This window comes from Chelon labrosus (assembly GCF_963514085.1).
Source record: "Chelon labrosus genome assembly, chromosome: 12".
Taxonomy (NCBI): Eukaryota; Metazoa; Chordata; class Actinopteri; order Mugiliformes; family Mugilidae; genus Chelon; species Chelon labrosus.
This window is the reverse complement of record NC_140345.1, coordinates 15,725,195-15,741,149: the sequence shown is the minus strand read 5'-3', so window position 1 is coordinate 15,741,149 and position 15,955 is coordinate 15,725,195. Positions and strand designations below refer to the sequence as shown.

Here is a 15,955-nt window from a genome sequence, read left to right as displayed (position 1 = left end):
TGTCTGTTTTTCCTCTGATTTACTCAGTCTCACGCTTTTATCCCTGTGGTCTGTAGCGATATCCTATTTACCCCCCCCCAAAAAAACCTTGGCTCACCATCACATGACTACACACCCACACACACACACCAACACGCATGCACACACCTCCTCCCCATTGTGTCTGGCTGGCATGCTGATGAATGAATGAACCCTTGTGATTCTTCCTTATCTCTGTAAACTAAACACGCACATGGCTCCCTCCCTAAGAGGAAACCTCCCGTTAGTCTCTCCAGAGTAAAAACCTTGACCTGTTCTTGGAACCTGGAATTTAATCCTAATCTGAAAGATCAAGCGTTTCATCTTGACGGCCTTTTTGAACGCTTGGTCAGTCTCATCTGTGTTGTGTCAGACGCATTTAAGAGGTTGATGGAACAGTTTGAGCTTGTTATGCGCACAGGCGGCATGCAGAGATAATTTACTTGCTACCCAATTCAAGAAAATGTCTTTGTTTTTGAAGACGGATTGTCGGCTGCTACACAGAATTTTTATCGCCTCTAAAGTGCTCCCATATATTCCCATTTCTCAACCTTATAATATGTATCTCATTCATTATTCAACACATTGTGCATACATGCTGACAGTCTGTAGTCCGACTGAGAGGACAACCAGCAGCAGCAGCAGTAGCAGCAGAGATGAAACTAAATTAAAATGAAGCATGAAATGTAACATAATCAGACGCCGCATTTATTGATGTCTCAGCTCGCTGCAGCTGTGGTCTGATGAAACCAGCCAATCAAATCTCTTCAGGAAGTACCAGTGTCAGCCGCCTTTGTTCCTCGCCGTGCCGGTCTCTCCGGCAGTAAAACACATAATGATGAGCAGGGCAGTGGTAAAAGAGAATTGATGTCTCTCTCAGTGCTCTCCTCGGCTGGAGGACTATATGCACTGCAGAAGATGGTTTTTATGCATAGTTTGAAATAATCTAATTTGTACCTTGGCTATCTGAGTCTTTTCTAGAAAAAAAAAAAAAATGTGTGTTGTTATTGAGCATTAGTGCTCCCTAACCAATGAGAGATTTAAATGATCCTATAAATATTTAGAGGACTTGTCTGGGGCTGTAGTTTGGGATGTCTTGACTACAGACTACAGAATGAAGACCAGACTGCACTTTCTGTTAGCTGTCCTCTCCTTGTAATGTGTTTAAGAGTACTACATATTCACATTGTGCTGTGGTTTTGGTGCAGTGTGAATCTGCAGACATTACAGGGCTGGACCTCAGCTGCACTGTCAGCAGGTTGTCTTTGCAGTGGCAAATCAATGTATAGCAAAACAAATGAGTTCTCTGCCTGAGTTTAGAGCGATTACGGGACTATTTTCTGGAGCCAGTTGGCCTCAGAGCAAATCCCACCTTTGTGGTCTCTCCTGTGTCAGTCCAACGGCGTCTCCTCCTCTGTATTCCCACTCTATCAACACAGATAAGTGGTTATCTTTGGCTTCAGAGTCAAATCCCACTGGAGGCATATGGCCCGGCAAACTGAAGAGTGTACTTCCTGTGCAGCTGAAGCGATTAACCCGCTTTACATTATGTGTTCAGGGTCAGGTTTTTAAGATGTTCTGACAGATTTGGCACCTATGCTCATGCTAGAGGTTAGGTTATTAAAACTTAATATTATTATGTTTAAATAGCCTGTGTGAGGGGTTTTGATATATAAAAAAAGATGCAGTCAGTGCTAGAGTATGAATACACTTAATTAGGTGATCAAGCATAACATTATGACCCCCTTCCTAATATTGTGTAGGTCTCCCTTGTGCCTCCAAATCAGTTGTGACTCATTTGAGAATGGACATCGTCCTTTGGGTGCTATGTGTCAAGGGGAGGAGCCTCTGCGGATCAGACTTGTTCCGGTGCACCCTACAGATACTTGATCAGTTTGGGATCTAGTGAATTGGGAGGCCAAGTCAACACTCAATAATCTAGTGCTGTTCTTCGTGTTTTTTGAGTTGTTCCTAAACCATTTTTGTGTGTGTGTCTGTGTCAGGCTGCATCCTGTTGGGGATGGCTGCTGTCATCAAGGAGTGTCATTGCTATGGGGTGGGGGTGCCTGGTCTGGTCTAGGTGGGTGGTACAAGTCTAAGTAACATCTCCATGAAACACAAAGTCCAAAAATTTCCCAGCAGCACATTGCATTGTCACAAGATGGTCAATGTTATTCACTTCTCCTGTCATTGGTTTTAATGTTATGGCTCATCGGTGGATGCAGTGGGAGCTGATTGATCTCGGTTCACTAAAGCTACGACAGGGTCATCCCAGCAGCATTGGTTTGGATGGAGATGAAACAGCCTTTAAACACTTCCATTCATTAAAGATCGCCCTCCTCTGATTGGATTTAAATCTTGGCTCCTTATCAGCAAAGCACCACTTAAAATCTATTAAGTCATTCTACTTGCTCTGCTCTTCCGCCTCCGCTCTCCTTCACACACCCTCTGTCTGCGTCTCAGTGGCTGATCTCTGCTCATGTTCTCTCTCTCTCTTTTTATTTAGAGCTCTAAAAATACTCATTTCTATTGTGCTGTGTTGACAGTTCGACTCTGCAGCCAGCACATCATGACTCATTAATGTAAAACACAGACACACATGCCCATAAAGGACATTCAGGCATTAGTTATGCAATGAAGAGTTGGTGTCAGCAGTGGAGTAAGCCGTGTGCTTTCCTCTATGCTCTACATTTTCTGGCTGCAATTTCAACCAATTTTCATTTTGAAACGATTAGTTGAGTATTTGCACTGCCAATAAATAAAGATGAATAATTTGTTCAATCGTTTGTTCAAGCAAAAACGACAACATTTGGTTCTAACTTCTAATATGTGAAAAGTTTCTTCTAGGATAATAAACTAAAAAGCTTTAGTTGATTTTTTTTTTTTATTAATCTCTCAATAATTTGAGACATTAGTGCCAGAAAATGTTTTGTATACTAGATTAATATGTTATTTCTAAATAAGTGTTTAGCTATTTTTAGTGCTATTTCCATTCTAGCGTAGTGTAAAGATTAGCTTTTCGGTCTGTCCAGCTGGATAGAGGAGCAAATGAGCTTCTGTAAAACCACAACTTGCTGTGTTTTAGTGAACGGTAGTAAATCATTTGACATAGCGCAGTTGTTTGTAATCTTTCAGCTAAATTTAGCTAATCGGCTATCTACAGTCTTGAATGTTGCCCAAAAGCGTTGTTGTTTTCTGTTTGGGTTGTCTCATTCTCCTGATGACTAATTTTGACACAGTGTCACAGAATAAACTTCTCAGATAATTGGACACTTGAAAGTACACCAACATTATATTAACTAATAATAATAACTAAAAAAATTTGACGCTTGAACATTCCCCAACGTTATAATAACTTCCTAAAATGACAAAAAACATCCTTGAAAACATGTATAGATGTGTATTTTCGTGTTTTAGTTTGGCTCAAGTCCCATCCACTAACATGGAGGAGGTGGAGCTTATGACCTATACTGCAGCCAGTCACCAGGGGGAGCCCTACATGCTTGTCATGGCGTCCACTTTTGTTACAGTCTATGGTGCGGACAGGCTTGGATGTCAACTGTAACTCAACCAGTTGGTAGGGATGGTAATTCCCATTTAATGCTCTCACCCAAACAAAGGCAAATTCAAATATAAGATGTGAAATAGTGCGGTAGATGGTTATAATAGAATGAATGCACCCCAAGTCATGACAGATGAATAAAAGGATTTGTGGTGGGGGCAGATTTCCTGTGGTTGAGTGCTGTCACAGCTGAATGACCGCAGATGAAACACCGCTCTGCGCAGCTTTGGTTCCTACAGAGACTCAGCTTAACTGTAGTCCAGCGTGAATGTAGTTTAAGGGGGTGAGAACTCATTGGCATTCTCAGGCGAGGCCTGGCACTGCAGTGTGATACTTTCATGTGTGAGTGAGTGTCTGACTGTGTGTGTGTGTTCACAAATGTACATGTGCTGTATGGGCTAGCTATTGCCATAGCAACATAAATTGTTCTGTCTGAGCGTGCTCATGTGGGATAAATGGGGAGTTGTGGGGTGTTGACAGTTTGACAGAAAAAAAGATAATCTGGGAAGGATAATACTGTGAACGGACAATACAGTACAGTACACACACACACACACACACACACACACACACACATACACTCAAAGATATACAATTTTCATAGTGAAATGATTTTGGCTCAGACAGAGAGAGAGAGAGAGAGTGTGTGTGTGTGTGTGTGTGTGTGTGTGTGTTGCAAGCCAAGAAGACAAATGGTGCTTTTGAGCTTGTGGCAGTCATCTTGCATATGAGACTGTGTGTGTGTCTGTGTGTGTGTGTGTTACAGAGAGAGGGAGAGAGAGAGAGAGAGGGGTATTAGCAGATGCTCTCTCTGCTCTTGTAGACATGCTCCAATGCTGCTGCCATCTGGCTGGCTGAGTGTATCTGAAGGCGCGATGGTGGTCGCAGTCAAATCACTGGTTGATGGGAAGGCTCAAGGCTTAAATCCATTTTAAGAAGAAGAGAAGAGATGGAGAGAGGCAGAGGGGAAGCTGGGGGGGTTGGGAGGGTCATAGAGCGCTATGCTTTTGTCCACGCAAAAGGGCAGATGGAGAGAGCGCTGCAGAGGGTCAGCCATGCATTGACAGGAGGAGGATACTAGAAAATCCAAGAGTTCTTGTGTTAGACTTAGTTCAACTTAGTTCAGACCTTGCATTAACGTCCGTCCTAGTTAATGCGATCACAAGTGGTCAGCCTTAATTACTTGTGTACACACAACATCATCCGTTTACAGCTTCTGTCTCTAATGAATCGCCATCACTGTATGAGAACCATGAACAGCTGTTGTGTGTGCGCCATGACGGGGGACATTATACTCATTTTGGAACAAGTTGTAAAATTTATTTTTCATTTAAAGCACACGTGTTATGTTATTATTTACTCATTGATCTCCACCCTGATGTTAGTTATTTTAGAGACTAAAAGCTCAGATTATAATCAGAACCCTGAATACTTCGATTCGCATCCCTGTGCTATAATAAAGGTAAATAAAGACACCAGTGATTATTGAAGAACCTGACTACACGTGGCTCCTTAGTCATCAGCATGATCACATTTTTTTCTGAGAGAATGAGGCAAAAGTTACGCAAGACCCCCGCTGAGTAGGCAGTCCTTTGTGTCCCAGGACACAGAAAATGCAAGCCATCAAATACGCCCCAGAACACCTAGAGATGTGGTCAGAGATCGGATTACTCAAATGTGACCTCAGTGCGTCCTGGGTAATTTAAGATGACTACTTGTAATCTGATTCCCAAGGATGGATGTTAAATCAAGGTCTGAACGGGGCATTAAATTAGAGCGCAAAACCTCTGTCTGCAGCCAGCTGATCAGCATGATTCAAGAGTTCAGAGTAAGATGGTTTGGTTTGCCTCCAAGCTAATAGTAGCTCTTCTGGTTTTCCTTTTTGAGTGACAAGTACATGCTACTGCCACCTACTGGTATAAAGAGGTATTTCCTTTCACTAATGCACAGAATGTGTCTAAATGGTCTAAATATAGCTCTTTTCTACCTATTAGTACTGACAGTCACAATTTAGCATCCAACCAATTTAGCACTGGGAGCAAGTTGGGATTTAGTGGCATGCTCATGGACACATCAGGTTGTGGACGTTGTACCAGGGATTGAACCTGGTTCATAAACAACCCACTCTACCTACAGCCGACCATGTATGTGCCATGGTTTGGCCATTGGCTTTTTGTGTTTGCAGTGTATTCAAGTTCATATCTTTGGTCCAGACATGGGTGATGTGAAGCCTTCATTCATGGTAGTTCTTTGATGTTGGTTTGGCGAGTCTGTATCTCAGGAGTGGAGATGGTTTCTGTTGGATTACTTTGTACATAATGCATTTGCAAGTTTGGCAGGGTATGTAATCAGATGTCAGACAACAAAACAGCTTTAAAGAGATGTTCCAACAAGTGGGGCCTTGCAAATTGGACAAAGGATGATTAATATCTATGCAACACACTTTATTCAATTTAGTCACTAATATGAGTCTAAAATGTAACAACCATCAACAACTGTATATTTTTACAAGTTTTGAAAATCTCTTCAGCGCCACAGAAGACATTTTACTTTTTGCACTGGCTAAATACAGTTTACTTCCATCAGCAGTATTACCTGCACGCACATTATGTAAATGAGAGCTGCAGTAGAGAAGCGACACAGAAGAGAGGGAGAGTTGAGCGTAGCAGTGGTGACTGGTGCTCTTTAGAAGACAGTGTTTCCCATTAATTAACGAGACTGTGGCGGCCCGCCACAGTCTCGTTTGGGCCCGCCACAGTCTCATTTGACCATAAAAAAAAAAATTAATAATAATAATAAATAAATAAATGATGATGATGATGATAAAAAACACGTTCCATAATATTAAACAGTATTTCACCATCTCTAATCACTGTCAGTCAGCCCATCCCGGTGTACTCGGTCTCTCCAGCCCGCGAGTGAGCGCACTCGCACTCACACACACACACATACAGACGCATAGGTCGCGCTGCATTGTCTGAGCTTTCCTGGCTGCACCTGGCGCTATCCAGTCATACATCTGAGGACAGCAGGACGGCATTTGAAGAGAATTTGAGAATTTTTTGAGAAGAGAAACGACGAGATGATCTATGGCAGGGGTGCTCATTACGTCGATCGCGATCGACCGGTAGATCGCGAAGATAGTGCGGGTAGATCGCGTGCCGCCGAATTTTTTTTTTTTAGATGTTAGTCTAAAACATTTATCTGTTGCAACTCCAAAACAAACAGCAAGACAAACGTTCATCTTTATTTTCACTTTATATTTGCAACATGCCCACAGTTCAGCGGCACACATCCACAGCCACGCACAACTTCTACAACTCAAGACTACCGTCTTTCTTAAAGAGACAGCGCTATTTTTCTAAAGGTGCACTGCACCAATTTTTCTTGATAAAAATAAAAACAAAGATGGATAGGGCTTTTAACACTGTAGCACCAAGTAATATGACAATTAATATGACTAATATATATAATGAATGAACCAACTCCCCCCCCCGGACCCTGCCACCACAGTCTCCTAAAATCCTGTGGGAAACACTGGAAGAGGTTATCTTTGGCCTTGCAGGCCTGCCTGCCTGTCTCCATCACATCACGCCACACGAACGCTGCCTATGGCGCTGATCCTCAGAGGGCTGAGAAACACTGTCATCCCTTTTTCCCCTGTCTCTCATCCCTCTGTTTCTGTCCTCGCATCCTTTAAAAAGATTGTGACAGTTCCTAGACTTTCCTCAATCCTGTTGTCTTGTTTTCTTTCCTTTTTTGGCATTTGTTCCCTCCTTGCCCTTTAAGCCAGTCTTTGTTTATCAGGGAATTGTTAATAAACCATGCCTTCCCTTCCCTATTCCAACATCCAGCCTTTAGTTTTAGTGCTTAGATCCGAACAGGTCTAAAGCGTCTTTCCCTGGGGCCTTAATGTGTAATGTGCGACATGCTTGTCCTCGAAACACCAAGGTTCTGAATGTTTTCGAGTTGTTTTTATTTGTGGCAGTTTTCTTAGTATGTGCAGAATGAAATGGAAAGATACTCGCTCAGCAGAGAATGAATCAGCAGCCTTCTCTAAAAGTAAACCAGATATCTTTGGGACTGTTGGTTGGATAAATCTGAAATTCTCAGGCACTGGGAAAGAGGAGTTGTTGTTTTTTTCTTCTTCTTCTCTTTTGGCCTTTTGCCTTTATTTAGAAATGTGGAGAAGAAGGACAGAGGAATGACGTACAGCAATGGCCCAGCCTAACCCAGGGTTAAGGACTGCTAAGGGCATTGAAGCTCATTGGGTATTTCCTCGATCAGGCTTCTTCCAGTGCATCCCACAGATACTTGATCAGTTTGGGTTCTAGTGAATTTGGAGGCCAGGTCAACATCTTGTGCAGGTTTTCATGTTTTTTTTAAGTTGTTCCTAAACCATTTTTGTGTGCGTGTCTCTGTGTCAGGCTCCATCCTGCTGGGGATGGCTGCTGCCATCAAGGAGTGTCATTGCTATGGGGTGGGGGTGTCTGGTCTGGTCTAGGTGGGTGGTACATGTCTAAGGAACATCCACATGAATGCCAGGGCCAAAGGTTTCCCAGAAGAACATTGTATTGTTACAAGATGGTCAATGTTATTCACTTCTCCTGTCAGTCGTGATAATGTTATGCCTGATCGGTGCGAATGTTAGTGTGGTGTGCTTAAGACTAGGCACTTCTGTAAATGCTCCTTCAGTTATTGTGTCTTTTATGTTTCAAATCTTTCTCGTGTTTGTCTCTGTTCGTTCTTACAGATGTTTCAGAGTCACAAGCCTTTTCATCTCCATGAGTCAGCAGGACAGTCCTCTGTGTTCTTTGTCATTTCCTTGTTCTTGTTATTCAGAGTGTATATTTACGGCAGCAGAGTATATATTTACAGCTGCACGCTCATTATTCTCTCTGTTCTCTGCTTCTAGGCTCTGGCGTCGCACCGAGCCTACCTCTTGACGGCACGCATTCCCACCAAGGTAAGAGCAGCGGTTCTGCTTTAGGTCTGTTTGCACAGTCAGGGAAAATGTATCCTAGTTTGGGGGGCAATTGTTTGAATTCATTAAAATATAATCACTTCAGACCTTTTGGGAAATCTTCCAGTCTTTGTCTAGAACCTGATCTGGCGTTGGCCAATTAACAGGTTTAGTTTCATTCTCCTCTGAAGGCAGGGTTAATTCAACAAACCTGCACTGATTTGTGCTGGAAGTCTACAAGCTCTAAACACTGACATATTATCACCAATGAATGTAGTTAAAACGGGTTCGAAAACAATTGTGGCATTCATTTTATACATGTTTTTGTCCCCTAAGGCTTTGATCCACACAACATATGAGAAAGCTTTCTGTCTTTTTAGTTGCTTAATAATCAGCTGAGCTCACCAGCTGGTCGGTGTATGTAATGTACAGAGGATTTGAAATCGGTAAGCTGAATTAAAATTCTACAGTTTAGTGTCATGAAATTAAAACGGTGAGCTACAACCTTTCCAAAACTATCCACGATCAAAAAAATGACAAATTCGTGTCTCTCCGATTGATGCTTTGGCTCCATGTTTCTGAGGGCTGTGTTTGCATGTTGGCAAGGCAGGATGGCCTCTCATACCCTGCTGGTGAGCAAGCCTTAGTAAATACTTTAGAGAAAACCCTTGTAGTGGTTCTAAACTGTTAACTCTATAAATGCTGTTTTGTCTCTCAATTCCAACTCAATTTCCATTTAAGGTTGTTAGTTAGACCTTGAACTATAACTGCTGCACAGAAAACAAAGTCTTGGCCCACATATTTTTTTATCTGGATATTCGCTGTCTGTCTACACCACAAGCCCCCAAAACATTGTGCCTGTCGCCCGTAGAGCCACCGTTTGTTGTTCAAGTAGTACTGGCCAATCATGTTTTAGGGGGCTTGGGTTGCATGCAGCTAAACAGCCTGTGTGGACAGTAAAAGAGGCCGAACGCCATCTCATGCCCAGCTGAGTTTGTGTCCAAAATGTGTGTGTGTTTGCTTCTATATGCAAATGTGTTTAAGACTGTGTGTTTTCACTGACGGCACAAAGATCAACTAGTAACTCTCTGTGTACCTAGTTATAGTGCAATTCTGACAGTGGTTGGCAAACATTTTTTTATATATATGCAACAGTCTCACAGTGCAGCACAGATGGCAATAGTTTGCATCATCACCAGCAATGGAATATCTTTAATCATCTTTACCAGCTTGGTCACCACCACCACATAAAAGCCAGCGGTGCACATTAAGCTTAACATCAGATTTAAGCTACTGGTGTTTAACTCAGATGGCTTTGTATACCCAGCTAGTGTATGATTATAGACGCTGTGCAGACAATAAACCTCCAGCGACCCCCTGTCTCGGTGTGGTAACTTTACGAATCACTTTGAGTTATTTTTTTTAGCCTTTTGTGCCTTTGTTGGTGAATTTATTGGTTTATGTGGTAAAAAGTCGCAAAATAACCTCTGAAAACACACATTCACAAAGTCAGACCACTCAGTCATTGTATATGGAAGCTTCTACCTACAAAATCTGGTGACGGTGCCTCCTGATAGGAAAGAGGAACTCATCAGCGACATCATATCTTGTATCAGGTCCAGGAAACACGTAGTGTTTGCCCTGAAAATATCTGTGTGCTTTCTAGTCAATAAGATGCCTCCAGGGATGGTGTAGATACTATTTTCTTCAAAGCAGATTTATAGTTTTACTGGGGTCAGAAAAGGAACATTTAAGCTGTGTTACATGACGTCATAGTTTTCCAGTGTTTTTCGCCACAGGTTCAGGATCTGTTTATCAAGCTGGCTCTGCATCTGTTTTATATCCGTGTGCTGTCTTTTGACCAGGATTGATTAGACACCTGCTTTATGAAAAAACTCAAACCACCCTTTTCTAACCATCATATATTGCATTTTACAACCTGTCTCCGGCTTGTTTTTCCACTGTTTTTGATCCCTCCTCTGTTGGGAATCAGGGTTTTTCTATTGCAGTAAACCTCAATCTCTGCCAGATTACAGCCACAGATCACCTTTGTTTGCCATTTGTTCATCTTTCTCACTCTCATCCTCCCGCTCTTCTTTCTTTTAGCGATCCAGATTACTTTATCCTTCTCTCTCTCTCTCTCTCTCCCTCCCTCTGTTTTTTCCTCCCCCACTTACCACTGTGCCAAAGGTCATCAGAGTCCGATCAAATCTGATCGGTTTTATCTCAAAAGAACGAGCGTGTGGGTTTTATGGTTTCATTGCGGTGTCAGACTGCGTTGAAAAATACCAGTTACAAATTCCTAGTCCATGACTAAATCTAAACTTGTGCAGCCAACAACAAATAATTTGGCACATATGGCACAAACAATGATGTAAGAGGAATAAAGGAGCAAATCTTCACATTTGAGAAGTCAACATGTTCCAGTAAACTCAATCCAAGTCTTGTATTATCGTTCCCAGATTTAAAGATATAATAATTAATTCATCTCCAAAAAGCAACTTCTACAAGTCCAGTTACCTTTTTTCAAACACTTTTTGGATATATCATGACCTGGATGACTGAAAACCTTCACAGACAATTAACTAATCCCTTTAGGAAACTCCCAACATCATTGAGAATCCTATTTTCGTCCAGATTTCCACCACGTTGTTACTGATAGTGTAAGCTGTAACGTGAAGCCTACCGGCGAACCACCGACTGTAACCATATGTCTTCTGGTATTGACGCCTTGTAATGTGAAATCTATATCACAGTGGAGATGAATCAACTCCAAATGAAGATTAGCTCCTGCCCAGCGTTCCAACACATGAGCTAATGACTCTGTACATCCTCTGTAGATTTGGTCTCCGGTGATCCGATAAAAGCTGTTGTGTTAAACAGAGTTTGGAGCTGATTTATGTGAATGCACGTGTATTGTAGGCAGTTGATTCATCTATCTTATATACTGTAAATGGAAGTAGATAAGGAAAAATGAATTGTGAAGCATAAAAGAATAACCAGCTGCAGGTGGGGGGTTGCCTTAATGTTGAAGTATTATTGTAGATGTGAGCCCTCAGCTAAGCACTTTACTGTGTATTACTCTCTCTTAGTAACAGTTGAAATCCCCCTCTAGCTCTTTTATACTCTTGTCAGTGGGTTTTCTGTGCACGTCTCTCTCTGATTGATGCCTCGGCTCCTCTTGAGAAGCTGCAGGGTCGTACTGTCTGCTGCAGCCTCTTCTGAAGTACACACATGCTCTGTCTCTTACACACACAGGCATGTCTCCCCTCGTGCATTTTGTCTCTTTTTATTTTTGTAGCTTCTTGTTGGTCTATGTTCTTTTTACCTGTATGCACGTCATCTCTCAGAAGTAAGAGAATGTATTTGCCTAAGTCTACTAACGGCTCAATATACAGATATTTGGAGGCAGGAGTTAAGATTTTGGCACCTTTTGCTGACTGAGTAGCAGTTGCTGGCGAGCAACCCTTCCCCTGTGTCAAGTAAATAATTTAGACAAAACTGCTGTAGTGATCTGAGCGTAAACTTCAGTTTCATATCTCAACTCCAGCTCCATTTAAGTCTAGGCTCGGATGATATCAATCTGTCAGTGACACAAGCCCCAGAAGCATTGGCTCTTGTCCCAGAGGCAAAGTCAACTGCGGGTGGGTTCTTTCTAACTATAAATCGACAGCCTAAATACAATTATAATCAGTCCCCGTGAAACAAGTATACAGCGTGTCTTCTTATCTACATGACAACAAATACGTTTAAACGTTTCCTGAAAGGCAGCAACATAATGAGAAGAGGAGCCGTTAAACCGACAGACGGACAGTGAACGACTGAGTGACCGATCAAATTACTCAGGCATTTGGTTCCTCCACACACATCCCAGCATGGCACTTGCCATTGGCTGGAGCTCAGATTTATCACCACACCCACTGATATCAGCGGTCAATGCTGCCACACTGTTCACTGCTGAATCAAACAAACTGACTGACTTCTCTTACCAGTCATGCCTTCGATACCTTTTTCTAATTTCTAAACTGGACAGTGACCAAAAAGATGCGCACTTCACCCGGGACTTTAAATTAATTGAGAATAATCCTAAATACTTTTTACTGGAGCGTTTTATTTGCTCTCTGTCATATCTTATAGATATTGGTAATAATTTAACTCAGCTGCCTAAGTGCTATTGGTCATAAATAAACCCTGTAACTTTTGCTGAGCTGTAGTTGTAATACATTAGGAGGTGTCAGTGGATGCTGAAAGACAATATTATGTAGCACGAGCAGCAAAAAGCTTCAGCGATGTCAGTAATAAATTAAAGTTGTACCAAATTAGCTGATATAACCCACCTCAAGCTACTGGTAATAGCAACAAATTATAATTTTATTGAGCGTTTAGTCAGCATTTTCTATCCGAGAGGAAGAATGTCTTATTTAGTTTATTTTTTTTATATGTGTCTGGCTTAAAAACATCAAAATCACATCTTCTGCTGCATGTCCTAGTCTTTGATAGCAGCTAATTGTTTCTCTTTCTTTGTTTTATTCTGACAAGTGTGCCATCAACTGAGCTTTGATTGCTTCCTTTGTGTTGGCGTCCAGTAACAACCAGCATGATTAAAATACTGAATGGAAATCATGTTGTGTTTTGACAGTGGTGCAAACGGTGAATGATTGTTGCGTATTTCAGAATCGGTAGCCGCAGGCATTGTTGGAGCAAACACGCGCACACACACACACACACACATTGCTCACTGTAGTCAGACAGTAGACAGACAGTCGGCTCATCCCCTCTCTCCTCTCATCTCTGAGCCAAGCCTCAGGAGCGGAGCGCCCACCTGGAATAGTCTGGCCTCGCTCCCTGGCCTGCCCTCAGGCACTCCACTGCATGTGTGTTTCGGAGAGAGTGAGAAGCAAAGGAAAACTGCACTCAGGATAAAGTAGTGGGCATTTGTATGCACAGGATTCCCCTTCTATAATAAAAGGATCTCCGTTTTCTGTTCCTCTTATGCATGAAAAAGCAGGGCACGGCTTTTCTTTGTTTTCTTTGTCCTGAGATGCTCTCATGAAACTGAAATAGAAAAGATGGATGTAAGCCTGCTTTCTGAAAGAGGATGAAGTCTTTTCAGTTTACTTTGCGTTTTCTGTCTAAACCGTAAGAGGCTCATGTTCCTCTCACAAAGCAATTTGTAAACAGTTAGGTTTAGGGTTAGGGTTCTTGAGTGTCTCAACTACACTGTGCATGGTATGTGGTTGCATTTAACATTAAAGTACTGAAATAAAGGTATCTGGTTTACAACTGATCAGGGTTACCAAATAACATAATTAGTACATGAGTATAGGTTGCTGTGACTCTTAGTTGGTTGTTCTAAAACTAGAAGTGTTTCCCACCCAGGTTGGTTTGTTTGGGATGGTGTGAACACAAACACGGCACTCTGGAACAAGTCAACCGAACTGAAGTCGGTTACAGAGGGTGGGTTCAGCCCGCTACCAGTCTCTCACCTAGAGCACTTTGTTTGCGGTTAGAACACATGTTATGGACCGATACAAGGGAAGGGAAAACTGGGGACACTTATTGTTATTTAGATCATAATTATATAACCAAGCAGTGTTTTTTCCAAAGAGAACTCATTCATCTACAGAACACTAGTATCTGAACCACAAAACAGCAATAACTTGGTGCTGATGCTCCATTTTTGATTCGCAACTTTATAACATGTGTATGTGTCAGTGTGTCATGTGACTTCCTGAGTCAGGAGGAAACGTAGGTGTGAACGTCTGAAGCACAAACCAAGCAAATGTGAGTCAGTGTTGACATAGACATAGAAGTAACTGCAACGCTACCCATTAATTATTGAACAGTCGTACTTTGACACAACATTCCTCTGAAGATAGTCACCGTACTAGACTGTTGTTATTTACACATTCATTCACTTAAAAACCTACCCTCAAGTGAGGAAAGGCCATGTTTAGTTGACTTGGCTGTGTGTTTTTTTTCTTACAATGGACCTTTAATGTTGTTGTTGTTGTGCTTATAATTCAGCAGACTGTCGCTCCAAAGAAAGCAGAACAAGTAATAACCAGTGGTTCAGACAGGATTTCTGTGTTAGGAGGTGTTATGTAAGTCCAACCTCTAATGGGACGTCTGTGCTCTTCTTTTAGGTGGAACACTCCTTGAATTATCTGGAGATCCAGGGAATTGCTTGCAACAAGCCAACACAGGTACAGCACCTCACAATAAACAGAATCGGAGAACACAACATTTTAAAGGAATTTGTTTGGTGTTTTTGGTGAAATTTCTACAATTTTAGGAGTACACAAAATGTAAAAGTATACGCCGATCAGCCACAGCATTAAAAACACTGACAGATGAAGCAATAACATTGACCATCTTGTGCTGCATTCATGTGGATGTTACTTGTACCACCCACCTAGACCAGACCAGTCACCCCCACCCCATAGCAATGACACTCCTTGATGGCAGCAGCCATCCCCAGCAGAATGCAGCCTGACACAGGCACACACACAAAAACAGTTTAGGGACAACTCAGAAATACATGAAAAACAGCACAAGGTGTTGACCTGGCCTCCAAATTCACTAGAACCCAAACTGATCAAGTGTCTGTGGGATGATCCACAGAGGCCCCTCCCCTCAAACCATAGGACCCAAAGGCCCCCACTAACAACATCCTGTTGCCAGACACCACAGGACACCCTCAGAAGGCCCATGTCCATTCTCTGATGAGTCACAACTGTTTTGGAGGCACAAGGGAGACCTACACAATATTAGGAAGGTGCTCATAATGTTTTGCCTGATCGGTGTATCCTTAATGTTAAGTATGGAGCTTGATCAAGCACTACACTACCTTCACCAAATGTCTTTATTATAATGAAACCTAGCAGATCCACCTTAATGCATAAAATACAATAAAGAATAATAGTAACAATATTAACCATTTATGCACTAAATGTAAGGAACCAGTCCTGTTGTTGTGAGTTGGAGCTGCAACAGATTAACTTGTTCCAGCACGTCCCTCAACACCAGTTCGTAATAGATGTTCAGACCCAAGTCAAAGGTCAGGGTCTATTACAGGACTCCAGAGAAGTTTCAGTATCCTGCTGAGCAATACTTAGGAAGGACACTTATGTGAAGAAAATATTTCAAGTGTTAGCGTAAACTTTAGAAACCCATTATACATGACACACAAAAACATCTGTGCTGATCTTTTGGCTTTCAGACCAGCTGTCACTCGGAAGGATTGACTACAAAATATGATAATCCACCAATAAGCGCAGCGTTCCTGCAGCTGAACCTCTGTCCCACTCATCTCAAGAGATATCTGTCTTTTTAATATCTTGACTGGTTTCCTCCTGCGTACCAGCTGGGATTATGTTAATGCTGGCATATAGAGGAGACTTGTTTCACCT

The 15,955-nt window shown here is 42.1% G+C and overlaps 1 protein-coding gene across 1 annotated transcript in view; it reads left to right on the top strand.

The window, feature by feature from the left end:
* The window catches only part of LOC311497186 (F-actin-uncapping protein LRRC16A-like), a gene marked incomplete at its 5' end in the record, with an annotated part of 67,767 nt that overhangs the window by 17,140 nt on the left and 34,672 nt on the right, over positions 1–15,955 (top strand). The window contains 2 exons of the mRNA XM_084557374.1: positions 8,496–8,546; positions 14,690–14,749. Of these exons, the coding sequence (XP_084413500.1) occupies positions 8,496–8,546; positions 14,690–14,749 (111 nt within the window). The remainder of the gene's footprint in view (positions 1–8,495; positions 8,547–14,689; positions 14,750–15,955) is intronic.